Consider the following 27,072-nt stretch of genomic DNA (forward strand, 5'->3'; position numbering starts at 1 on the left):
ATCTTGAGGAAAAAAAAACGAAGCTGGAGGTCTCGCGCTGCCTGACTTTAAGGCATATTATGAAGCCACAGTGGTCAAAACAGCATGGTATTGGCATAAAGATAGATATATCGACCAATGGAATCGAATAGAGTGCTCAGATATAGACCCTCTCATCTATGGACATTTGATCTTTGATAAGGCAGTCAAGCCAACTCACCTGGGACAGAGCAGTCTCTTCAATAAATGGTGCCTAGAGAACTGGATATCCATATGCAAAAGAATGAAAGAAGACCCATCTCTCACACCCTATACAAAAGTTAACTCAAAATGGATCAAAGATCTAAACATTAGGTCTAAGACCATAAAACAGTTAGAGGAAAATGTAGGGAGATATCTTATGGATCTTACAACTGGAGGCGGTTTTATGGACCTTAAACCTAAAGCAAGAGCACTGAAGAAGGAAATAAATAAATGGGAACTCCTCAAAATTAAACACTTTTGTGCATCAAAGAACTTCATCAAGAAAGTAGAAAGACAGCCTTCACAATGGGAGACAATATTTGGAAATGATATATCAGATAAAGGTCTAGTATCCAGAATTTATAAAGAGATTGTTCATCTCAACAACAAAAAGACAGCCAACCCAATTACAAAATGGGAAAAAGACTTGAACAGACACCTCTCAGAAGAGGAAATACGGATGGCCAAGAGGCACATGAAGAGATGCTCAATGTCCCTGGCCATTAGAGAAATGCAAATCAAAACCACAATGAGATATCATCTCACACCCACCAGAATGGCCATTATCAACAAAACAGAAAATGACAAGTGCTGGAGAGGATGCGGAGAAAGAGGCACACTTATCCACTGTTGGTGGGAATGTCAAAGGGTGCAACCACTGTGGAAGGCAGTTTGGCGGTTCCTCAAAAAGCTGAATATAGAATTGCCATACGACCCAGCAATACCATTGCTAGGTATCTACTCAAAGGACTTAAGGGCAAAGACACAAACGGACATTTGCACACCAATGTTTATAGCAGCATTATTTACAATTGCAAAGAGATGGAAACAGCCAAAATCTCCATCAACAGAAGAGTGGCTAAACAAACTGTGGTATATACATACGATGGAATATTATGCAGCTTTAAGACAAGATAAACTTATGAACCATGTAATAACATGGATGGACCTAGAGAATATTATGCTGAGTGAATCCAGCCAAAAACTAAAGGACAAATACTGTATGGTCCCACTGATGTGAACGGGCATTCGAGAATAAACTTGAAATATGTCATTGGTAACAGAGTTCAGCAGGAGTTAGAAACAGGGTAAGACAATGGGTAATTGAAGCTGAAGGGATACAGACTATGCAACAGGACTAGATACAAAAACTCAAAAATGGACAGCACAATAATACCTAATTGTAAAGTAATCATGTTAAAACACTGAATGAAGCTGCATCTGAGGTATAGGTTTTTGTTTTGTTTTGTGTTGTTTTGTTTTGATTTTACTATTATTACTTTTATTTTTTTCTCTATATTAACATTCTATATCTTTTTCGGTTATGTTGCTAGTTCTTCTAAACCAATGCAAATGTACTAAGAAATGATGATCATGCATCTATGTGATGATGTTAAGAATTAATGATTGCATGTGTAGAATGGTATGATCTCTAAATGTTGGGTTAATTTCTTTTTTTCCGTTAATTAAAAAAAAAAAAAAAAAAGAGAAGGGATAATTGGAGATGAAGGGATACAGACTGTACAATGGGACTGGATATAAAAACTCAGAAATGGACAGCACAATACTACCCAATTGTAATGCAATTATGTTAAAACACTGAATGAAGCTGCATGTGAGGTATAGGTTTTTTGTTTTTGTTTTTTTTGTTTTTTTTTCTTTCTATTATTGTTTTAATTCTTATTCTGTTGTCTTTATTTCTTTTTCTAAATCGATGCAAATGTACTAAGAAATGATGAATATGCAACTATGTGATGTTATTAAGAATTACTGATTGTACATGTAGATTGGAATGATTTCTAATTGTTTTGTTAATTCTTTTTTTAATTAATAAAAAAAAAAAAAACATAAAAGAGGTCAAAGGTAGAAAACATTATAAAAGATGACCAAGCAGATTTGAAATGGAACCAATCATAACTTCTGCAAATGAAAACCATAATTTTACTTAGAAATGCAATAGACAGGTTAAGAAAATTGCAGATTTACTAAATGAGAATTAGTAAACAGAAGACATTTAAGGAGGCTACTCAAAATACAGCAGAAAAAGACAAAGATACAAAATAATAAATTAGACCCTATAGGTAATAAAAAGTGGAGTTATAGGGTGCACGGGTGGTTCAGTGGTAGAATGCTTGCCTTACACGCAGGAGACTTGGTTTTGATCCTGGACCATGCACCCTCCCCCCACAAAAAAATAAAAAAGTGGAATTACAAACCAAAAATACAATAGTACTGGCATTTATATTTACCCATGCTAATATCCTCACTGGAGGTCTTTATTTCTTCCTGCGGCTTCGATCTATTATCTATTGTTCTTTCCTTTCAACCTGCAGAACTTTTTAATATCTCTTGTAGGGCTGACTTAGTGATGATGAAGTTCTCAGTTCTTGTTTATCTGAGACAGTCTTAATCTCATCTTTATTTTCAAATACAGTTTTGCCGTGTATAGAATTTTCGGTTGACACTTTTATACTTTCAGCACTTTAAACATGTCATCCTCCTGCATTCTTGCCTCTATGGTTTACAAAACAAAATTAGCACAATCATATTGAGGTTCCCCTGTATGTGGCATGTTGCTTCTTTCCTGCAGCTTCCCGAACTCTCATTTATGTTTGGAATTTGCAAGTTTGATTACAAAATGCTGTAGCATAGGTCTATATTCTGTTTGGAATTTGTTGAGCATTCTGGATGTGTATATTCATGTCATTTGTTAAATCTGGGAATTTTCAGCCATTTTGAATACTTGAATATTCTCTTGTCCTTTTTTCTCTTTCTTCTTCCAGGACTCCCTCAATGAATATATTGGTATACTTGATGGTGTCCCACAGGAACCTAAGGCTCTGTTCACTTTTGTTTCTGTTTCCTGCTTTTCAGACTAAATGATTTCAATTGTTTTATCTTCAAGTTCTCTGATTTTTTCTTCTGCCAGCACTAATCTTCTGTTGAATCCCTCTAGGGGATTTTTAATTTGTTATTGTGGTCTTCAGCTTTGTTTGATTTCTTTTCATTGAAAAATTTCCATCTCTCTATCGATATTCTGATTATGTTCATTTATAGTTTTCCTGACACACTTCAGTTCTCTGTCCATGTTTTCCTTTAGGTTGTTGAGAAAATTTAGGTACATTTTAAAAGTCTTTAGCTGGTATGTCCCAGGTCTGGTTCTTCTTATTGATACTTTCTAATGACTTCGTATTTTACTCTTCTCCTTTGCCTTGGCCACTGCTTTCTGTTTCTTTGTACGTTCTGTAACTTTTTGTTGAAATCTGGACATTTTACTATTTTTTACTGTTTTAATGTAAAGTAATATATTTACCACTAGAATTTGGACACTGAGGCATCTGTTCCTTAAGCTTGTAGGCAGCTAATGTTATGACATCCCTTTCCTTAATACAGGAGCTAACAAAAAAGTAAAGGAAACACCTTAACCAGTTTTGCAGACTGATCAGTGCAAGAACTCTCCTCAGGGCTTTTCTATACAATGAGTTTAAAGAACAGCTCCAAGTGAAAGAGAAAGGGTCTCCCTGATCTCTGGCTTCCCTGATCCTGATGCATATATATCTGGTTCTGAGAATGTGTGTATGGCCCTAGGAATTCTCCTCTTTACAAGGTTCCACATGTCCTATCTTCCCTAGGAAACAGTTTCCTCATGGTCCTAGGCACTGTACTGTATATACCAGAGAGAGTAATTTGTTGCCCAGCCAACCGGACTTGACAGCAGTTTGAAAGAGTTCTGTAAGAGATCAGTGAGTCACCTTCTACACTCAGGACAAGTTCTGGGATAACAAGTCCCTTAGGCCTCCACCAGACAGATTGGGTGAGACATGCACGCTCCCAGTTATATACACAGGGTTACTTTGATACCCCCAAAACCAAATTGGGACTAGGGATCTGCACTGGGACCTTGGCTTGGCTCCACACTGAGCTAGTGATGGGTGAGGGAAGGGCCAAACAGGGTACCACAAGGTCTTACTCTTTTTATGAAATCTTTTCATTGATTCAGCACTTGCCTTTTCACTGCAGTCTTTTAACTATTTTCTGGAGCTTTGAGAAAGACGTTTTTGTCAGGTATTGATGGATGTTTAAAGTTTCTATGGGGGGACGGAGCACTGAAGTGTCTTATTCCACCATCTTTATGGCAGTGGGCCAGCAAAATGATTTTTCTTGATGAAAAAACAAAATAAAGGTATTCTGAGAAAAAAATTGAGAGCTTACTATTAACAGACCTTCAATATTTAAAGCATGTTCTTTAAGGAGAAAAAAGGAATAGGTTGGTCTAATGGATAAAAAAAGAATGCTAAACAGAGGAAAGGGCCAAGAAGTTACAAATTTAAACAAAGTTTGATTACAAAATACAAAAGAAATAAAATGGGGTGAAGTAATTACAAATAAGTTTGGATGGCATGACCAGAATTAGAGCGTTCTAAATCATCATATTGTTCATATTCTTTGGAAGGAAGTTATGTTGAAATTTAGGATAACTATAAGAAAAACAAAAGAAGCAGTAGAGTGTATACTTTTCAAATAGAAAAAAAAATAAAACAAAAATAGAACAAAAATGGATGTAGAAGAATATGGGAAAGAAGGACCTCATTTACAAAAAAAGTGAGTCAATAAGAAGAAACAAAATAAAATGGTATAAATGAATCCATGTAAGTCAATAACTGTACTGTGGGTGGAATAAACACTCTACTTTAAAACAATCGAAAAAAGCATGTCTATATAAGTATTTATATACGAATATAGTTTAAATCCCATCACACTGCAAAAATAAAACAAAACAATAAGAGGTTAAAGTGAGGCATAGTGGAATATCCAGAAGATATACCTTTCTAATGCTAATATATGCATTACAAAGGGAAATGAGAAAAATTTTTTTTTCTTTCTTATGTGTCTTAATGAAAATATTTTTGCCCAGTCACATGCAAGACCAAACTATAATTTCTGTTGGTTATCTGTGAGATGAAATTTCACTCAAGATCAAAAGCAAAATATACAAGCGCTGTACAATATTAAGAAATCACATCATTACTTCTTCAAGGCAATATGATATTATAAGCCTGAAAACTAATTTCAAGAGACCTGCTAGGAGTTTTAACAGAAACAAACTAGGAATGACCCTCTTGAAAGTTACTTAAATTCATGCTAAAACTAGTGAATATACTAGTTTCAAATACTGATGCATATATTATTTAGGGGAATAAGCGAAATACTTCATTAGGAATCTTATATATTCATATTTTATATTTAACTCTGGTTAATACTGAATAACTCAGTCCTGATATCAATCATTAAATAATTTGAAATGGGAGTTCCAAGAAGATGGCGGAATAGGATAGGTCGAGTTCACCCCTGCTCCAAGGAACAGCTAGAGCAGGGACGGGAAGATGACTAAGACAGTGATTGCAGGGTGTAAGTGACCTGGGTGGGTCTTCTACAACACATAGGGAAGCCCTAGTTGCAAAAGTTGAAGAATGGAGACACAGAGAACCAGAGACTGTCCAGCTGGTGCATACCACTCCTTTCCAAACAGAAGCTAGGAGCCCTCAGGAGTGCAAGGATAGGGAGACAGGGATTAGAAATGAAGCCAAGCTGTGTTTCTTGAATGTGCTACCCTCACAAAGCCCCATAACCAACACCCCATGCATTTGAACACCATCACCCACCCCCCAACCCCTGCACCCCAAACGCCCCTGCCCTACCACTCCCACCCCATGCATACCCGCTCTGCATCCCCAGCCCAAGTGCAGGCATGCCTGCCCCAGCCCAACTCACCTCTCTTGCACAAGCAAGGTCTTGCCCCAACCCTCCCGAGACCCACCTCCCCACCCTACCGCCTGAAGGCAGTCACCAACATATAAAGCGGTAGGCAATTACTTTCACACTCAGTCTACACCCATCTCCAGCCCATATAGTAATGCAGCCACACCCCGGGCCCCCTGAGCTCTGTGTACATGTACATCAGCTTATGGCCTTCCCAGATCCGTGCTCATGCACAGCTCCCAGTAACACCCCCCAGCTCTGGGCAAGTGCTGACCTGTGCAGCCAAGCCACACCCTCCTTCAGCCTATTCACATGCAACCCTAGCCCACTGCCCAAGTTATGCGCACATGCACACCAGGGCCCTGCCCTCTGGACCAGTGCACACCAGGGCCTGGCCCCCCCAGACTCGCACACATGCACAGCCACATGCTCCCCACTGCCAGGTACCCACACATTAGTGCACTGACTTCTTGACCTCAACGCATCACCACTGTTGTGCCCTGCCCTACGCCCTGCATCCTGCACCACATCCATCCTGCAAATACAAAGCTTTAGACTATGGAAGGAAATCAACTTCCAAAGTAAACCAATCAAAATATTTACATGGAAGAAGACAAGAGAAGATCACTAAGCATATCATGATGCAGACAGATATAGCCCAGCCTAAAGACCAAATTAAAACACCAGAGGAGACACAGACTTTGGAATAACTAATGAAAGATGTTCATATAACTCTACTAAATAAAATCAGTGGGGTGGCTAATGACATAAAGGAGATCAAGAAGACACTAGAAGTGCATAAAGAGGAATGTGAAAGAATGAATAGAAAAATAGCAGATATCACAGAGATTAAAGATGTGCAGACAAAATTGAAAATATACTAGAGACACACAATAGATTTCATGAGGCAGAGAAGAGCAGTAGCTATACTAATATCTAACAATTTATACTTCAAATGTAAAACAACTAAAAGAGACAAAGAAGGACACTATATGTTAATAAGAGGAACCATTCAACAAGAAGACAAAACAATCATAAATTTTTATGCAGTGAGCCAGAATACTCCAAAATACATGACGCAAACACTAACAACATTGAAGGGAAAAGTAGATACCTCTATCATAATAGATGGAGACTTCAGTTCCTTGCTCTTGTCAATGGATAGAACATCTAGACAGAGGATCAGTAAGGAAACAGAGATATTGAATAATATGATAAATGAACTAGGCTTAACAGACATTGACAGAACATTACACCCCACAACACAGGATACATGTCTTTCCCAAGTGCTCATGGATCATTCTCAAGGATAGACCATATGCATGGTAACAAAGCAAGTCTCAATAAATTTAAAAAGATTGAAAATATAGATCATATTTCTTGGATCATAATGGAATGAAGTTAGAAATCAATAACAGGACCAGAAAATTCACAAATATATGGAGGCTAAACAACACACTCTTAAATAACCAGTGGATCAAGGGAGATATTACAAGAGAAATCAGTAAATATCTCAAGGAAAATGAAAATAGGACATATCAAAATCTACGGGATAAAGCACAGTGCTGCAAGAGAAATTAATTGCCTTAAATGTCTATAGTAGAAAAGAAGAGCAAAAATTGAGGAATTAACTGTTCACCTGGAAGAACTAGAGAAAGAACAGCAAAGTAATTCCAAAGCAAACAAAAGGAAAGAAATAACAAAGAGTAGAGAAGAAATAAATGAAATCAAGTATACGAAAACAACCCAGAAACTCAGGCAGATGTTGTAAAAACCAGTTGGTTCTTTGAGAAAATCAATAAAACTGATGGACCTTAGGTTAGGTTGACAAAAAAAAGAAAGAAAGAAAAAAAGAGAGAGAAAGAGGCTACAAATAAATAAAATCAGAAATGGAAGAGAGATATAACCACTGACCCCACAGAAATAAAGGAGGTAATGATGAGAGGATGAGCAATTATATCTTAATACACTAATGAGCAACTCTATGTTAATACACTAAAAAACATAGATGAAATGGACAATTTCCTAGAAATGCATGAACAACCAACACTAACTTTAGAAAAAATAGATGATCTCAACAAATCAATCACAAGTAAAGAGATTGAATCAGTCATTTAGAAGCTCCTCCAAAAGAAAAGACCTCAACCAGATGGCTTCACATGTGAATTCCAACAAGCATTCAAGAAAGAATTAGTACCAATCCTGCTCAAAGTTTTCAAGAAAACTGAAGAGGAGAGAAAACTACCTAACTCATTCTGTGAAGCCAACATCACCCCAATACCAAAGCCAGACAAAGATATTACAAGAAAAGAAAATTATAGACCAATCTCTTCAATGAATATATATGCAAAAATCCTCAACAAAATACTTGAAAATCGAATCCAGCAACACATTAAAAGAATTATACACCATGACCAAGTGGGATTTATTCCAGTTATGCAAGTCTTGTTCAATACAAGAAAATCAATTAATGTAATACACATATCAATAAGTGAAGTGGAAAAACCACATGATCATCTTGATTGATGCAGGAAGGGCATTTGACAAAATCCAACATCTTTCTTTGATAAAAACACTTGAAAGTATAGGAATAGAAGGGAACTTCCTCAACATGATAAAGGAAATATATGAAACCCCCCCAGGTAACATCACCCTAATGGGGAAAGACTAAACACTTTCCCTCTAAGATCAGGAAGAAGACAAGGATGCCCACTGTCACCACTGTTATTCAACATTGAGCTGGAAGGTCTAGCAAGAGCAATTAGACAATAAAAAGAAATAAAAAGCATCCAAATTGGAAAGAAGAAGTAAAACTCTTACTATCTGCAGATGACATGACACCGGATGTCAAAAATCCCAAAAAATCTATGCAAAGCTACTAGAGCTATTAAATGAGCATAGCAAAGTGGCAGGGTAGAGATAAATGCCCCCAAATCAGTACTGTTTCTATATGGTAGTGATGAGCAATTTGAGGAGGAAATCAAGAAAAAAATTTCATTTACAATATCAACTAGAATAATCCAATATTTAAGAATAATTTAACAAAGGCAACAAAAGACCTATACACAGAAAACTACAAGAAAAATTAACTCAAAATGGATCGAAGGCCTAAACATTAAAGTTAAGACCATAAAACTTCTATAAAACATAGAAGAAAATGTATGGAAATATCTCATAAATCTTCTAATATGAGACGGTTTCCTAGACTTTACACCCAAAGCAGAAACAATGAAGAAAGAAATAGATAAATGGGATCTCCTCAAAATTAAACACTTGTGCAACAAAGAACTTTCTCAGGAAAGTAAAAGGCAGCCTATGCAATGAGAGACAATATTAGGAAACCACACATGAGATAAGGGTTTAGTATCTAGAATATATAAAGAAATTCTTTATCTCAACAACAAAAAGACAATGAACCCAATTTAAAAATGGGCAAAAGACATGAACACTTTTCAGAAGAGGAAATACAATTGGCTAAAAGGCACATGAAAAGATGCTCAATTTTGCTGGCTAATTAATAGGGAAATGCAAATCAAAACCACAACGAGATATCTCACATCCACTAGAATGGCCATTATCGAGAAATTACACGTGCTAGAGAGGATGCAGAGAACGCAAAACCCACACCCCATGTGGGATGTGACTCCCAGGGGTGTAAATCTCCTTGGCAACTTGAGACAGGACTCCCAGGATAAGCCAAGACCCTGCATCATGGAAGTGAGAAAGCCTTCTTGACCAAAATGAGGAAAAAAGAAATGAGACAAAATAAAGTTTCAGTGGCTGAGAGATTTCAGAGTTGAAAGGTTATCCTGGAGGCTATTCTTATGCATTATATAGAGATCCCTTTTAAAATTATGGTGCATTGGAGTGGCTGGAGGGAAATACCTGAAACTGCTGAGCTGCGTTCTAGTAGCCTTGATTCTTAAAGATGACTATAACTATATAGCTTTTACAATGTTGCTATATGATTGTGAAAACCTTGTGTCTGATGCTCCTTTTATATTGGGTATGGATAGATGAGTTTAAAAAGAAAAGAATAATAAATAAATAAATAATGGGGGGATAAAGGTTAAAAAAATTGGGTAGATTGAAATACTAGTGGTCAATGATAGGGAGGGGCAAGAGGTATGTACGTATGAGTATTTTCCTTTTTATTTCTTTTTTATGAGTGATGCAAATGTTCTAAAAAGGATCACAGTGATGAAAATGCAAGCACGTGATGACATCGTGAGCCGCTGACTGGACTGTATGTGTGTGAACATTTCTCAAAATATTTTTTTAAATGTATAATATACCGTTATTTGAAAACAATTTGGCAGTTAATTTAAAAAATTACACATACCCCTACCACATGATCCAGTCAGGTATTTATCTCAAGGAAATAAAAGCATATGTTGATATAAAGACTTTTATAGGAATGTTCATAGGTGATTAATTTTAGAAGACCCAAGCTGGAAACATCCTAAACGTACTTCAATGACTGAATAATAAACAAATTTTGTTATATTAATACAATGGAATATTGTAAGCAGTCAAAAGGAACAAATTCCTTACATCTACAACATAGATAATCTTAAAATAAATATGCTAATTGAACGAAGGCAGATAGAAAAGAGAACTCAATGTATGATTCTATTTCTATAAAACTCTATAAAATGCAAACTAATCTATATTGACAAAGAAGACATCAGTGGTTGTCTGGGAATTAGGAAAGGAGGATGGGAAAGAGGGATGACCAAGGGCTAAGAGAAAATCTTTGAGGTCAATGGAAATGTTCACTGTCTTGACATGGTGGTAGTCTCACAGGTGTATACAGATGTAAAAATTTATCAAATTATGCAGTCTAAATATGCACAGTTTACTGAATGTCAGCTATATTTCCATAAAGCTGTAAAAAATGAAAAAGATAATTATTAAAGTGATTCTAGGTAATTCATAGAGATGAAAAATCTGGAAGACGGATCAATAAAATAATGTTCTGGCAAAAAAAAAGTGAGGAAAGGCTGATGTTGCTATGAACATAGAAGCTGTGACTTTTATCACTGATAACGCTGGCCTTGGCTCTTGCCACTCAGGAACTGCAACATCTCTAACAAGCACTACCTCCCAAGGGAGGCATGGAAACTACTTTTTGAATCACTAGTTCCTCATTGACAGGCTGGGACTGGTGCCTGTCATGCCCATGCTCTGTGAAAAGGGCTCAGAAAATTAATATTTATTGTTCTCAAAATTGTAAGGGTAGGTGCATGCTCCCTTCCACCAAGACTTTTTGGGAGGAAGGCAATAAAAGCTTTCTACATTTAACTGGGTGACAAGATCATAAGACACATAATTAATACTCATCATTTTTTAAAGTTTTTTAAAATTAATTTTATCATGAACATTTTCAAAGATATACAGATATCCATCATTCAGATTCAACAATTGTCAAGATTTTCTGACACTTGCTTCATTTATTCCTAGTTTATTTTCTTTGAATTTTGTTGTTATTGTTCTTTAAGTGATTTAAACAAATCTCAAATTGCATGTTATTTAAGATACACATACTTAGTATTTATTTCTTAAAACATATGGACATAACCACTATGCCATTACTTCACTAAATAAAATGAATAAAAAGTTCATTGGAATCATTTAATACCCAGTCCCATATTTAGATTTTCCAGATGATTTCAAAAATTTCTTTAGTCTCTTTTAATCAAATCCATAAAAAGGTCATATTGTTGTTACATGTTCTAGGTCTATTTAAAGTAGAGTATTCACTCCATCTCTCTTTTTTGCAAATCATTGATGTTAATAAAACTGAGTCAGTTATCTTGCAGAAGATCCTACATTCTGGATCCACTGTTGTCATATAATTTGTTTTTTACCCCTGTGTTTTCTTTTCTTATTAAATGGCAGTCTATAACAGCAAAAGCCCAAGCTTAAAATGCATTGATCTTAGTATCTTCACATAAACAGCCTAAACGAATAAATATGAAATCATTGTGCATATTACAAAATTACATAGGCTGACAAATGCTCCAATCTACTTACTTTTGTATTCAATAGTCTTAGAACTCAAAATGTAAGAAGTATAAAATTTACATTTACTTACAGTTAGAAATTAGAAATTGTGTATGAAAATATATTTATAATATTTCCTTTTTGCTCATGGTGCTATTGACAAAGTCGTTGCTAATGAACAGGTTCCTGGAATAAGAGCTAACATATAAAAATAGGATGTCTGAAAGAAAAGGGGCAATTTAAGCTTCCTGATTTCAAAAAATTAATTTAGCAGGAACTTACGACTTCTGAAATAACTGATGAAAAAACATTTGGGTCAAGACAACTGTAGCTGTTGAGTATGAGTAATCACAGCTGCTGGGTTCATAAAAGTCATTCGATACAATGTTGCTAAAATTATTACACTAGCAATTAACTTCAAATATTTCACAATAAAAAATTATATTTTAAGAATAAATATATTTTAATAATGTTATCAAATTGCTGTTGAATCTATGAAAAATTAATAAAATTCTGAACTTTGAAGAATGCTTAGGAAACAAGTAAATATGTGGCTCATACTTAAAAAAGCAATACGTGGTTCTTATAGGAAAAAAAAAGGAGCTTTTATAGAAGAACTAAAGCTAATAAGTAATTTGATCAATATCAATTGACTTCCAAAACCTGCTTCCATTTTTGAGCAACAGCATTAGCCTGCTGCATCTGCTTTCCCTCTGCTTTAAGTCTCACTTCCCTGCTGTCATTTATTTTCAAGCCACAAGCCACCAAAGTGATCCTGTTATTACCATGGCTCACAAGGCTCAACATTAATTTCCCCCCTCTTCTGCTCCTGCCTCACAAATCCCACCACCCTCACTTTTCTTGCTATGCTACACCCTTGTCTGCCTCATTGCAGTCACACCAATCAAAAGCAGGAATGGCATTATTCCCTATTCCCTATCCCCACCTCAGTTTCTGGTAACCTGTATTCTAGTTTTTGACTCTGGATTTGTTTATTCTAACTACTTCATATCAATCAAATCCTACAATATTGTCCTTTTGTGTCTGGCTTATGTCAATTAACATGACGTCTTCAAGATTCATCTACATTTTGTTTCGTATATCAGAATTCATTCCTTTTTATGGCAGAATCATATTCCAAAACAGTTTTGGGAATGGATGGTGGTAATAGTGAAACAATATTGTGAGTGTACTTAACTCTGCTCAATTATCTCTGGTTTGGAGATAAAACAAATACTTTTATGAACCATTCCAGCCAATCTTAAAGAACACCTAGGACAATATATAAGATTCTACAAAGGTTCCATGCACTAGGGTAATTTTCCAGAAACCTACAACCTCCACATGGGACCCTGGACCAAATAAATCTTGAAACCTAGAGGGCCCAGCCTCTCCAGAACATCAGCTAGTTCCATCTCTCTACCCCATATACTGACAGCCCCTTCCAACATGAAAAAGTTAGAATGGCCATAGCTCAAATACCCCTAAAGAGTGGGATAGAAAGACCAAAGGTGATGGTGGAGTTATACAGAGAAGGCAGGGTTTAACAAATGAATATGACTGCTGAATCATTATGTTGATATTTCTTTTAGTCTCCAGTATCTTAGACCAGCCAGAAGTGAAACCCCAAAATTGTGGAATTATAACCCATACCAAACTCTGAAATTCTGTTCCACAACTAATTGTTATGATGTGCTCTGAAATTTACTGCTTTTTTTGTATATATTTTTCACAAAAAAGAAGAGAAAGATTGCGATGACAGAAAATATTTATTCCTTCTAGCATCCAATGTTCTGGAGCAGCTAAAAGGAAGAATCTGAGATAATGGTACGGTAGCCCATGACAAACTCAGGGATATGTTATGTACCTACTTGTTGAAGAGTGCTTTGAAAACCATTGCTTTTTTCTTTCTTTGCTTTGTATATATATACATATATATCATACAATTAAAAAAAGTTTAAAAAATAGTTTTATGGTTACAGATTTGAAAATCAGTTTTCAATTACATATTTTCTCCTCTTAGCTAATGCCTTATGACAAGAGATATGTTTTCTCCCCTCAAAACATTGTTTTTCTCCATCATTCCTATATAATACTTCTAGAATTCCTAGCTTTTTTATCCTTTTATTTTGTAATCCAGTAGAAGGCTTCTGATTGAAACTTTCCATATAAATCATGGTAGGTAGATTTCTGATACAAAAGCAGAAAGGATCAAGAATCGTACAGTCATTTAGGAGGTCAGGAATATATTTTATAAATCTACCAACTTGTAAGTTGCTTATCCCTTCTATTCCCTCATTTCTTCTTTCTTAAGATGGAAATGTCAACACTGGCCTAAAGAAATAATTCATAAAATGCTAAAAGATGCTTTAATAATGTACTAACGGATGCTAAATCAAAGAAATACCATGGCAAAAAGGTGACATTGAAAAATGTCATGTATTAAGTTTCTAAAGATATTCCAATCTTTTAAAATGCTAATGCACAAAGTATGTACAGCCAGTATATTTTGCTAAATCAAACTGCAGAAATTATTACAAATTCTTCAAGATGAAAAAAAATTAGGAATTTTGGCTTTTCTATAAGTATCCTGGTGTATTACTAGAAACTATCCCTATCTCTGCAGCACACTGCACAGTTCTGCAGCACATCTTTATATTCTGCAAAATGGTTATGCTGTAGTAGTTTATCGTGGTCTTTGTTCTGTAAACAATTCTATCATCCATCAAAAATTCCCTGTACTTTGATTATCTAGGAAATTTGCTTACCTGAACATTTTAAAAATATTTAAATTAACATTTTGAGGTAGGCCAAAATTTTGATCTCCTCTGCCAATAGCAAAATAAACTATTCTTAATGGATAGAAAAAAAAACATGAAAAAAAATAGAGAATCTCAGTAAGCAGTAGGATGATATTAAGCACAGCCCCTCCAGAGGTGGTTCCACAGGAGGCTAAGGATGGAGTTGCATATGATTTTATAACCCCATGGCTAGGTATATGACTGGCAGAACTGAGAGTGGGGACATGGATGGACATTTGTACACTGGTGTTTATGGTGGCAGTGTTCACAATTGGCAATGGATGGAGGTAGCCTAAGAGTACAAAGACTGAGGAATGGAAGGGGGAACTGTGGTGTTTACATACAAGGACTACTGAGCAGCTGCAAGAAGGAATGAAATTGTGCAACTAGGTAGAGGAACCTTAAGGACAGTATGTTGAATAAAATGCCAAAGACAAACATTATCATGCCTCACTCATATGGATTTACCTATAAATTGAGAGCATGGTTTATCGGGTTAGGGCTTATTGTTCCTAGATTGTAATCTTTTATAGCAGTCACATCTATTCTGGAGTTGTAACTGTTATTTCTAAATTCTGAGATACTGAGCTGTTTGTATGTAACCTGGTTGTTCCCAGAAACTTCAGGTATTTATATGACACCTGAGGTTCCGACTTAGAAGCTATGAAAGTCAGCATTACCCCATTCAGCAATTGTTTAAAAAGCTGAAAAAGTGATCACATTTCATCTAGAGATATGAATGAAACTGATTTGGATAGGACTAAGGAATAAGGTTGTGCTGGTTTGAAAGGATGTATGTACCCGAGAAAAGTGTTTTAATCAAAATCCCATTTCATAAAGGTAGAATAATCCCTATTCAATACTGTATGTTTGAAACTGTAATCAGATCATCTCCGTGGAGATGTGATTTAATCAAGAGTTGTTGTTAAACTGGATTAGATGACGACATGTCTCCACCCATTTGGGTAGGTCTTGAGAAGTTTCTGGAGTCCTATAAAAGAGGAAACATTTTGGAGAATGAAGGAGATTCGGAGAGAGCAGAGAATGCTGCAGCACCACAAAGCAGAGTCCATGAGCCAGCAACCTTTGGAGATGAAGAAGGAAAATGCCTCCCAGGGAGCTTCATGAAACCGGAAGCCAGAAGAGAAAGCTAGCAGATGATGCCGTGTTCGCCACGTGCCTTCTCACTTGACAGAAATGCTGAACTTCATCAGCCTTCTTGAACCAAGGTATCTTTCCCTGGATACCTTAGATTAGACATTTCTATAGACTTGTTTCAATTGGGACATTTTCTTGGCCTTAGAACTGTAAACTAGCAACTTATTAAATTTCCCTTTTTAAAAGCCATTCTGTTTCTGGTATATTGCATTCCAGCAGCTAGTAAACCAGAACAAAGGTAAAACAGAATACTGGGTAAAGAATGATATGGTCCACATTTTCAAACTTCAATCTCTGTGCAAGATCAAAGGGAAAGGGCGGGCCACAGTGGCTCAGTAGGCACAGTTCTCGCCTGCCATGCCTGAGACCTGGATTCGATTCCCCATGCCTGCCCACGGGAAAAAAAAAAAAAAAAAATCAAAGGGAGAGAAGTTTATTTGGTGCAAAATTTATATTTTTGATAGCAAATTATCTAATTTAACTTGTATGGTCAGTTTACTTGAACACCATAATTACATGGAATCTTGAATAGGACATGAGATCTTACTGGTTTGTACAGGTTAATGTGATGCCCCAATATATCCCAGATTAATTTGGGCAGAGACTAAAAAAGTATTTGCAAAGTCCTCTTAGAGGACTGGGGAGAACTGAGGAAATTTCCCATCTAGGGAATTCCTGATATTCTCAAAAGCAGTGGGGAAAACCAATTTAACAGGCTAAGCCCTCGATCTTGGGGCTCAACCCTATGAACTTTATTAATGCAAAGGAGAGGATAAGCCTATTGATAATTATGGCTAAGAGTCACCCCAGAAGAGCCTCTTTTGTTGCTCAGATATGGCCATTCTCTCCAGCCAACTTGGCAGGTGACCTCCCTGCCCTCTCCACTATGTGGGGTCATAACTCCGAGGGGTATAAACCTCCTTGGGAATGTGGAACCTGAATTCTAGGGAAGAGCTGGGACCCAGCATCATCAGAATTAGAACATCTTCTTGATCAAAAAAGGGAAGATCAAAATGAGACAAAATAAAATCTCAGTAGCTGAGAGATTTCAAACAGAGTCAAGAGGTTATCCTGGAGGTGATTCTTAGGCATTATATAGATAACCCTTTTTAGCTTATGATGTATTGGAGTGGATGGAGGGAAGTACCTGAAACTGTTGAGTTGTGTTCCAGCAGCCTTGTGTCTGATTCTCCTTTTATCCAGGGTATGGACAGACGAGTAAAAAAAATATGGATAAAAAAAATAAATAAATAGTAGGGGGGATAAGGGGTAAAATAAATTGGGTAGATGGAAATACTAGTGTTCAACGAGAGGAAAGGGTAAGGGGTATGAGTTTTTTCTTTTTATTTCTTTTTCTGGAGTGATGCAAGTGTTCTAAAAAATGGTCATGGTGATGAATACACAACTATGTGATGATATTTTTGCATGTGTGAATGAAATTTTTATTTACACATTGCATCTAGAAGCAGATACATAAATTCTTATACAATTAATTTCCAAAAAATGTGCAAGGAATTACCATAATTTGTTTACAAACCAAAAAACATATTAAAATCAGTGGATTTTGGATAATTTATTCTGTGGTGTCCTCATACAAATGATATATGCCTGAATTAGAGAAAAAGGGTAAACTACAGCAATCTGGATTGCAAGTATTAATTTCATGGTACTCCAACATGACTATAAGGTTTCTTTAACCCAACATGTATACTTATTAAAAAATTCTGTAAAAACTTTTTGTATCTCTGGATGTAGAGTTTGGAGCACTTTTCAGAAACAGCAACTACACATTTTTTGTGTTATGATTGGTTAATAAAAAGAATGCTTATCAAAAAACCTTCCTTACAGGATTAAAAAAGTATTAAAAGAAATCAAATTTGTGACTAGCAGAGTACCAATACTTTATTTTAGAATTTTAAAGTTATTTATGGAACTGGTGATTGCTGCTTTGTAAAGTATTTAACCAAACTGTCTATTGCTGGTAGTGTGATTTCACTTTCAAATTAAGAATTCACATTTGATTAAATGCAAATTAAGATTTCACTGAAAATATAGGATTTTGAGGCATTCATAAAACAACACCTCTCATCATCTATGGTGTGGTTTGTATAATTAAAATTGGCATTTCTGAAAGTTTTAAGAAACATATTTAGACTTGTTGCACTAGCAGAGACATTGCATATACCTATTTAAGATTTTTAATAACTTTTATCCTGTTTCAATAATACTGACTCAGAAATTATAATGTATATTTTATATGTTATTTCCTATATGCCAATGGTTTAGCCTTCAGCACTGAATTTCTTCAAGAGCAAGGTGGCTGCCCTGTGTAGGTGGTTTCCTTAAAAACTATTTTAGTTCTATGATCATTTCTTGTGATAAGTATTTTTGATACTCTAAATCTAACTTTTCAATTACTATACTGTTCTAGTTTGCTAGCTGCTGGAATGCAACACACCAGAGATGGATTGGCTTTTAACAAAAGGGGATTTATTTTGTTGGTTCTTCAGAGAAAAGGCAGCTAACTTTCCACTGAGGTTCTTTCTTACGTGGAAGGCACAAGATGGTCTCTGCTGGTCTTCTCTCTAGGCCCCTGGGTTCCAACAACTTTCCCCGGGGTGACTTCTTTCTGCATCTCCAAAGGCCTGGGCTGAGCTGCTAGTGCTGAGATGAGGAATGCTGAGCTGCTAGCAGTGCTATATTGCTATTTCCCATTTAAGCACCAGCCAATTAAGTCAAACGTCACTCATTGCAGCAGACACGCCTCCTAGCTGACTGCAGATGTAATTGGCAACAGATGAGGTTCATGCACAATTGGCTTATGTCCGCAGCAACAAGACTAGGTATGCTCACCTGGCCAAGTTGATTCAATTACTATCCCAAGTAGAGAAAGAATAATTTTCCTTAGAAAGAGAAAGAGCGATTTTTCAAGTACCTTCTATCACTTTCTTATTAATATGTTTGCAAGTCTGAAAATAGATTCTAGTTTCCAAGATGTTTGTGATGAAGCTTTGATTTAAAAAAAAAACACTAAAAACTCTGATTCATGTATTATAGCAAATGGGTACAGCTTCCCTGTTTTCTATTTTTTCTTGCTTTAAGCACAGATTTTTAGAAGCTCATATTGAAAAGTCACTTAACGGTCTTGTCCACATATGTCATCTAAGCCACCCTTTCATTAATATCCAAAAAGGTAATGAAATTATATCAAGGCCGAATTATAGGATGAATAGTTTTTCCTTCCTTTTTTTTTTGTACATGGGCAGGCACTGGGAATAGAACCTGGGTCTCTGGCATGGCAGGTGAGAACTCTGCCAGTGAGCCACCATGGCCTGCCCCCTTCCATTTTTAACCAGATTGTTTTACTATTGTATAAAACCAAACTTTCATATTATGTCATGCTACCTAAGCCAAATGGGTATCTTTATATATAAAAATAGAAAATATTGCAATACCCCTTTCTTTTCTTTTTATAAACTTAATTTCTTGGCAGATACTTTGAATTTCAGCAACACATTATCAGAACCTAGTGATTCCAAACCAGATGGTAGCACGGCATACTATTTTAGAGTATTTTATATTATGGATATACAAAAGCACAACAAAAATTGTCTTTCTGATTAGAAACATATCAAATCCTGCCCAGCATAAAAACACAAAGGACAAATTTAAATACATTTAGATGAAAATCAGAATAATCTTCTCTTGACACAAACTGGCTAGATTTTAAACACATGGTGTCATGAGAAAAACAGGGTTGGGGGTGGGGAGGAGGCTATGTTCACATGAACTATGTTCACATAAACGAAAATGTCAGGAGCCATCTCAACATTTATTATTAATGCACAGTGACTCTCTGACAGTACCTGCATCTACTATAGATGCACAGGGGCTTTTAACTCACCCCAAATATATTTTAAATAGTTTAAAACTAGTTTTGCAAAAAAGTAGTTTAAATGTCTTGCATTAATTTGATAGCAGGTTTACAACTCTGTAATAGTTCTTAATCCAAATGGTTTATAGTGAGCACTTATTAAAGTATTCTCCATATTCCATCTTATTAGGTGAAAACATCAGAAGATGAAAGAGGAGGCTTCCTAACAAGGTACAATCAACATTCCACCAAAATTCAGTATCTTTTCTCCTTTAAGTCAAAATACCAGGACACCATGATAATTATGGCATATATTTTTCTTGGTAATATCTCAGTTCTGATCTTGAAAAGCAAATAGAGAAACGAATGGGCACACATATGTTTGAATGACAAAGCCATTAGCTTTTACCTAAGATGTTTATTTTTTAGTTTAAATGGGGACAGAGGCAGGAAAAATGACCAATAAAGAAGGAAGAACTGTTTCATCTGGATGAAAATATTGCCCTTTAAAGCTGTGTAACTGGAATCATTTTCTGCTCAGGGCAACTCAAAATATAAAAATATTACATGGCAGTACTGTGCAATGAACACTCTGCATTTCAAAATAACTGAAAAATACTGGCAAGAACTCCACCACCATCCCCCACCATTACCTGAGTGCTGATGCAAAGAGAGAGCATGATTAACAGTGATCCCAAATTACTTGAGACTTAGCTAAATTAAAAAGAAACAAACAAAATTTTAATGGCAAGTATATATGGTAGGTGTTCTAGTTTGTTAGCTGCCGGAATGCAATATGCCAGAAACGGAATGGCTTTTAAAAGGGGGAATTTAATAAATTGCTAATTCACAGTCCTAAGGCCGAGAAAATGTCCCAATTAAAGCAAGTCCATAGAAATGTCCTATCTAAGGCATCCAGGGAAAGATACCTTGGTTCAAGAAGGCTGATGAAGTTCAGGGTTTCTTTCTCAAGTGGAAGGGCACTTGAGACATGGTGAACACAGTCACAGTTTCTCTCTCATCTGGAAAGGCACATGGTGAACACGTTCAGGGTTCCTCTCTCATCTGAAAGGGCACACGGCAAACAAGGCATCATCTGCTAGCATTCTTCTCCTGACTTCCTGTTTCATGAAGCTCCCTGAGAGACATTTCCCTTCTTCATCTGCAAAGGCACTGGCTGGTGGACTCTGGTTCTCGTGGCTATGTTGTTCTGCTCTGCTCCTTCTGAATCTCTCTTTCTCCAAAATGTTTCCTCTTTGACAGGACTTCAGAAACTAATCAAGACCCACCCAAATGGGTGGAGACATGTCATCATCTAATCCAGTTTAACAACCACTCTTGATTGGGTTACATCTCCAGGGAGATGATCTAATTACAGTTTCAAACATACAATACTGAATAGGGATCAGAAGAAACACCTGCCTTTACAAAATGGGATAAGGATTAAAACATGGCTTTTCTAGGGTACATACATCATTTCAAACCAGCATAGTAGGCAATGAGACTTCTGATTATCTGATATGGTTTTAATATTCTTCCATAATGCTCTATGATTCCCATACTTTGTCAACTAGAAGAATTTTGGGGAGTAGGTGGAGGAACAGGAAGGGTCCAATATAGCACATTTTAATAGCTACATTAAAAGAAAAATATGAATCCAACTTCAAAGCAATTTTTTAATTCAAATCAATTCAAAACTTTAGAACATTAAGGAAACATTAAAAACATATTATATGAGTACGAGGGAAAAACTCAATGTTAACGTTGCAAGAGAATCCAGTTCATTCATGAAAATTAGTTGCAAAAACAAGTTTTACCCAAGAAAATGTTGACAAAGCTAAATAAATCACAGATAAAACATTTTATGAAAAGTAAAAGTATTAATAACAAAAAATTGATATCTCAGGAAACTAACGATCATCTAATATTTCTTTAATTGTAGTTCTAGTTCCATAAGTCATTATGGAATTGGAAAGGAAGTAGTAAAAGCTTCATTATTTGAGGATGACATGATCTTATATTCGGAAAATCCAGGAAAATTCATGACAAAGCTACTTAAGCTAACAAATTCAACAAAATGGTGGGATATAAGATTAATTCATAAAAATCAGTAATATTTCTATATACAAGTAATGACTTAACTGAGGAGGCAATTAAGAAAAAAATTCCATTCACAATAGCAACAAAAAGAATCAAGTATCAAGGAATGAAGTGAACCGAGAATATAAAGGACCTCTACACAAAAAACTACCAAACTTTGGTAAAAGAAATCAAAGACCTAAATAGGTCAAAAGATATTCCATGCTCATGGATAGGAGTGCTAAATCTAGTAAAGATGTCAATTCTACTGAAATGGATCAACAGACTTAGTGCAATACCAATCAACATTCCAACAACCTATTTTGAAGACTTGTAAACCTAGTTACCAAATTTATTTGGAAGGGAAAGAGGCCTTGAATTGCTGAAACATCTTAAAAAAAGAAGAAGAAAGTGGAAGGGCTTACACTTTCTGATTTTAAAACTTACTATAAAGCTACAGTGGTCAAAACAGCATGGCATTGGCACAAAGACAAACATATTGATCAATGAAATCAAACTGACAGTTCAGAAACAGACCTTCTGTGTGAGACCAAAGGAAGAGATGCTTATGTTGTCTAAAACTTAAATTTTTATAGCACATAATCTAATTTAACCTGTCTGGCCAGTTCATTTAAACAACCTAAACACATGTAGCGCAGAATTGGTAATGAGATCTTGTAATTCTGTACAGTTTAATGTAATACTCTGATACATCCAGAGTATGTTGGGCAGATAATTAAAAAGTGTTGGCAAAGTCCTTTGAGAGACTGGAAAATACATATGGAACTATTAAACTTTCTCACCTGGAAAATTCCTGATACTCTCTCAAGCATTACATACTCCCAAGTTAATTGGCCAAGTCCTCAATCTTGAGGCTTGCTCTTATGAAACTTATTTCTGTAACACTGATGCTAAGCCTACCTACAATTATTTCTAAGAGTCACTTCTAGAGAACTTTTACTGTTGCTCAGATCTGGCCTCTCTCTCTCTCTAAGCACAACTCTGCAAGTAAACTCATTACCCTCCCTGCAACATGGGATATGACTTCCTGGGGTAAAAGTCCCCCTGTCAACATGGGACAGGACTCTCAGGGATAAACCTGTCCCTGGCATCATGGGATTGACAATGCTTTCCTTACCAAAAGGGGGGAAAGAAATATAACAAAATAAGATATCACTGGATAGGAGATTTCAAACAGAGTAAAGAGGCTATTCTGTAGGTATTCTTATAGGTGCTTCAGCTAGATATTGCAAATTGCTATGGTATGCCAAGCCCCAAACAATAATATTCCTGAAAATCCTAAAGAAAGCCCAGGGCTCTACCTGAGGCTCTATAATGGTTTCATTCATGAAGTTTATTTTTCAGAAACTTAAAACTTCCAGATTGTTCCTATGCCAGATCAGCCCTAAAATCCAGAGGTACTGGTCTTCTAAGAACATCAACCTGTTGTATCCCCCTACCCTACAATGTCAACACCTCTTTTCAACATGAAGAAGTTAGAATGATCACAGTCCAAACATCTCTGAAGACTGGGAGGAGGATCAAGTGAGAAGAGTCATAACAGAGAAGATAGGATTTAACAGAAGATTGTGACTATTGAATCACTATTTTGATATTTCTTTTTAGTCTCTAGTATATTAGAAAAGTTAGAATGAAATATGTGAAAATTTAGACTTGTAAGCCACACTAAATTTTGAAATTTGCTGTATAATTATTTAGTAAGCTGTACTTTGAAATTGATCACTTTTCTATGCTATATGCACAATAAAAACATCAAAAAATAAACTATGGAGAATTGTTTGTTGTACGAGAGAGTAAAGATAATGTATGAATCCTAGATTGTCTCAGGAATATAACATTGAAGGCTGTCTTCTCATAGTACTATTTTCCTAGAAACTACAGAATTAGATAAATGTGGAATGTTTTGTTTAACTGCTTTGCTACGAAACCCCTGATCTCTGGAACTACACTGAGAATAGGGAGCTGCATTTTGGCATACAAGGCCAATACTTAAGTGGAAAAAAAAATGGAATAGAAAATTGGTGGGAAACAAAGTCTGTGGCTTCTCAGTGCAAAGATGACCTAAGTATTTACTCTTGGCTCTTGTCAGTGGCAACTGTACATGACCCAAGACAAAAGAAGCTGTGTAGTTAGGTATCTTTTGGGTCATCTATAAGATAAAGATGCTGTACTTTCTATATTTCTTATACTGAATACTTTTCTAAAGCTAAATAAACATAGCATTAAATTAAAGCTATTTTATCTAATGAGTTTGACTGCCAATTCAAACCTGTGACCACCACTGTGCTAGTACAACCAAAATTAGTACCATTAAACAAAACAGCCTTTAAGAGCCATATTTAAAACTTTTAATTAATTCTATTTGGAAATTTTTCCTATCTTGTGAAGATGAATAAAGTATAGAATATCAATTCTACTACCTCAAAATTTTATGAAAAAGAAAAATTCCATGACAAATCTTCAATTCTTGCCTCCAAAAAGGCATATAAGAAAAATTAAAAAGAAAAGAAAATCTTACAGAAAACTAAGGTATCTCCAGATATTTAACTTCTTCACTAACTCAGTTGAAAGTGTCATTTGGTATAAAAAATGTGGTATGCTGTGACCAGAGAAGAAATACAGCAACTGAAAATGTTGAGAAATTACTGCTCGTGTATTTTACTATAAAACTAATTGAAATTTGAGTGTTAGAATTCTAATAAAATGTATAATAATACTGTTAATTTTTTGATAAAAATTAGATTTATTTTTACATCAGATTTTTTCTAGGATATTGATATTAGGCTTTGACCGAATATTTACTTTAACACTTAGTTATCTAGGGTTTGGTGAAAATGTGTTCTGGGGATGCACCTCTGATTCAGCTCACAACAACAACCCCTTCTCTAGGAACCTAACCTTAAAACAAAGAGGTGGGTCTCTAAGGTTTTATCTATTTTATGCTGCCCTGTTCCCTTCATTTGACATTTGAACCAAGCAGTGTTGAATCAGATTCTCTCAGAAACTGATCTTGAGACTACAGTTAGTGAGAGTAATGTCATGTCAATAACAGGGCTTCAAAGAGAAGGCTCTTCAACCTCTACTGAAAAGGTAGAGGTTATCAGTTATTTTTTATTGATTTTTAAATGAATTCCATGTTTTACTTAGAAATAACTGTAAAATTATGTACAGTTGTATATATTTGTGTAACACAAGTTACAACTTGTGCTGTAAATACATAAATAACTTGTTTAAACATTTAAAATAAATCAGTTTTTTCTCTATTAGAGAGAAAAGTATGCCTAAATCAGCAATGCATTTTTATAAAATACTGATAAGTTTACCCTAGATAGCAGGAGGTTGTTTTTGAAGGGCACATACATATATATAATTTTTTCAGGAGGATGTTTTTCAAAGGCACATACATATATATAATTCTTATGTTATTTGTGGGGATATTGAAAATAATTATTTCAGGTCAACTAAAAGCAAGGAGAGAAATAACCAGAGTACAATCACATGTTATGAAGCTAATGTAGAACTTTATATTCTTTCATATACTTTCTGATTGAACCTTTGAATAAGAAAGAAAAAAGAACAAGATAATGCCTTCAGCTGGCATAGATAAAGACCTAGTGTTAGGATCTTATTTGCTCCAGGGAATATCTATATTAAAAATATATATATATATATAAAATATATGTATATATATATATATATATGCTCAAAATTTCTAATTTTCAAAAGATTTGAGAACAAACATTCAAACTGCATAATGAACATCATAAACAATAATGAAATGAAACAGTATCAATTTAATAACTGTTGGTTAAAACAGTATTAAAATATAAAACTGTAGAATTTAATAGAAATATAATTAATTGCAATGCCTATAAACAAAAGTAAGTTGTTAAGAGCAGTAAAAATTTTCCATATATAGCCTCATAATAAAACTGAAGCAATTTCATAATTCAGTCTCCTGGAATAGCGTACATTGTTTAGCAGTACATTCATGCCTGAGGGCAACTATAGTGGTGAAAAGACCATCTCTTTACCCAGACAACTTGAATTCTAGGTCTGTTTCTTACTGGCTCTATGCTCTTGGACAAATTACTTAACTCTCTCTATGCCAGTTTCTTCATCTTTAAGATGAGGAAAATATAGTTTTTATGTCATAAAGTCTATGAGGATTAAATAAATTCCTGAATTTAAAACACATAGAATAGTTTCAGGCACATGGTAAGTGGTCAATAAATGTCACCTCTTCTAAATTATTATGTATCAATAAAATAGAACCTAAAATATACATCTTTCATGCCTAACATTTTTCTATATTTCTATAAGTTGGAAATGCCAATTTTTATAATGTCTATTCAATCATGAGTAAACTAATATAAAAATTAAATATTTTTTTTATAAATAAATATACAAATATATAAAATACAGGTTTATATCTGGTCCTGTTATGAAAATATTAAATTTAGTGAAATATACTCAATTTTATAAATTACATTCTAAGTAGCCTTAATAAAATAAATTATAAGAATAACACAAATATATTTTTAATTAAATTGACGGTGCTCAATATTAGTTTACTAATTTCAGAAAATACATTAAAATAGAACTACTTGGCTCATCTAAAATTTAAGGTAAAACTACAGAATCTATTTTGTTAAAGGAAACAAAAAAGTTAAATAAATGTCTGTGAGGTCTATAGCAGCACATAAAATTTAATGTTTCTTTTAGGCTCAGCAGCAAAATATTTTCTAAATGGTACATCTTCACATAGGTTACCTGAGAACTGATCATCCGCTGAGATGAGCGAGCGATATTGGCAGGCAGACCAAAGAAACTAGGTTTGTCATCCTCTGGAAGTTTTTCAATTATAGCCCGATAGTCCTAAATATAAAGAAGTAAAGCAAATGTTTTTACTATAGATTAAACTTACAACTATTGAAATCAGAAAGAATATATACTGTGAAGCAGTAAATTATTCACAGTTCATATTTTATATTTTGTAAATAAATCTTAATTTTTGTCTGTATGCTATTAACTAAGTTATCTATGGGAAATACTGCTTTTTCTTAATATTATTACTTCTTAATTTATTTGATACTATATTTTCTCATCTCCTAGTCAAAGGGACACTGTACTGATTAAAACTTACATGTA

General features: G+C 35.0%; 1 protein-coding gene across 2 annotated transcripts in view; it reads right to left on the reverse strand.

Moving 5' to 3' along the window:
- Nucleotides 1-27,072, reverse strand: part of DYNC2H1 (dynein cytoplasmic 2 heavy chain 1) — a 522,264-nt gene that overhangs the window by 125,583 nt on the left and 369,609 nt on the right. For both annotated transcript variants that reach the window (XM_077113112.1, XM_077113111.1), the window contains exon 82: nt 26,695-26,799. In XM_077113112.1, coding sequence (XP_076969227.1) covers nt 26,695-26,799 — 105 coding nt within the window. The remainder of the gene's footprint in view (nt 1-26,694; nt 26,800-27,072) is intronic.

Source organism: Tamandua tetradactyla, chromosome 8, assembly GCF_023851605.1.
Source record: "Tamandua tetradactyla isolate mTamTet1 chromosome 8, mTamTet1.pri, whole genome shotgun sequence".
In the NCBI taxonomy this organism is placed as follows: Eukaryota; Metazoa; Chordata; class Mammalia; order Pilosa; family Myrmecophagidae; genus Tamandua; species Tamandua tetradactyla.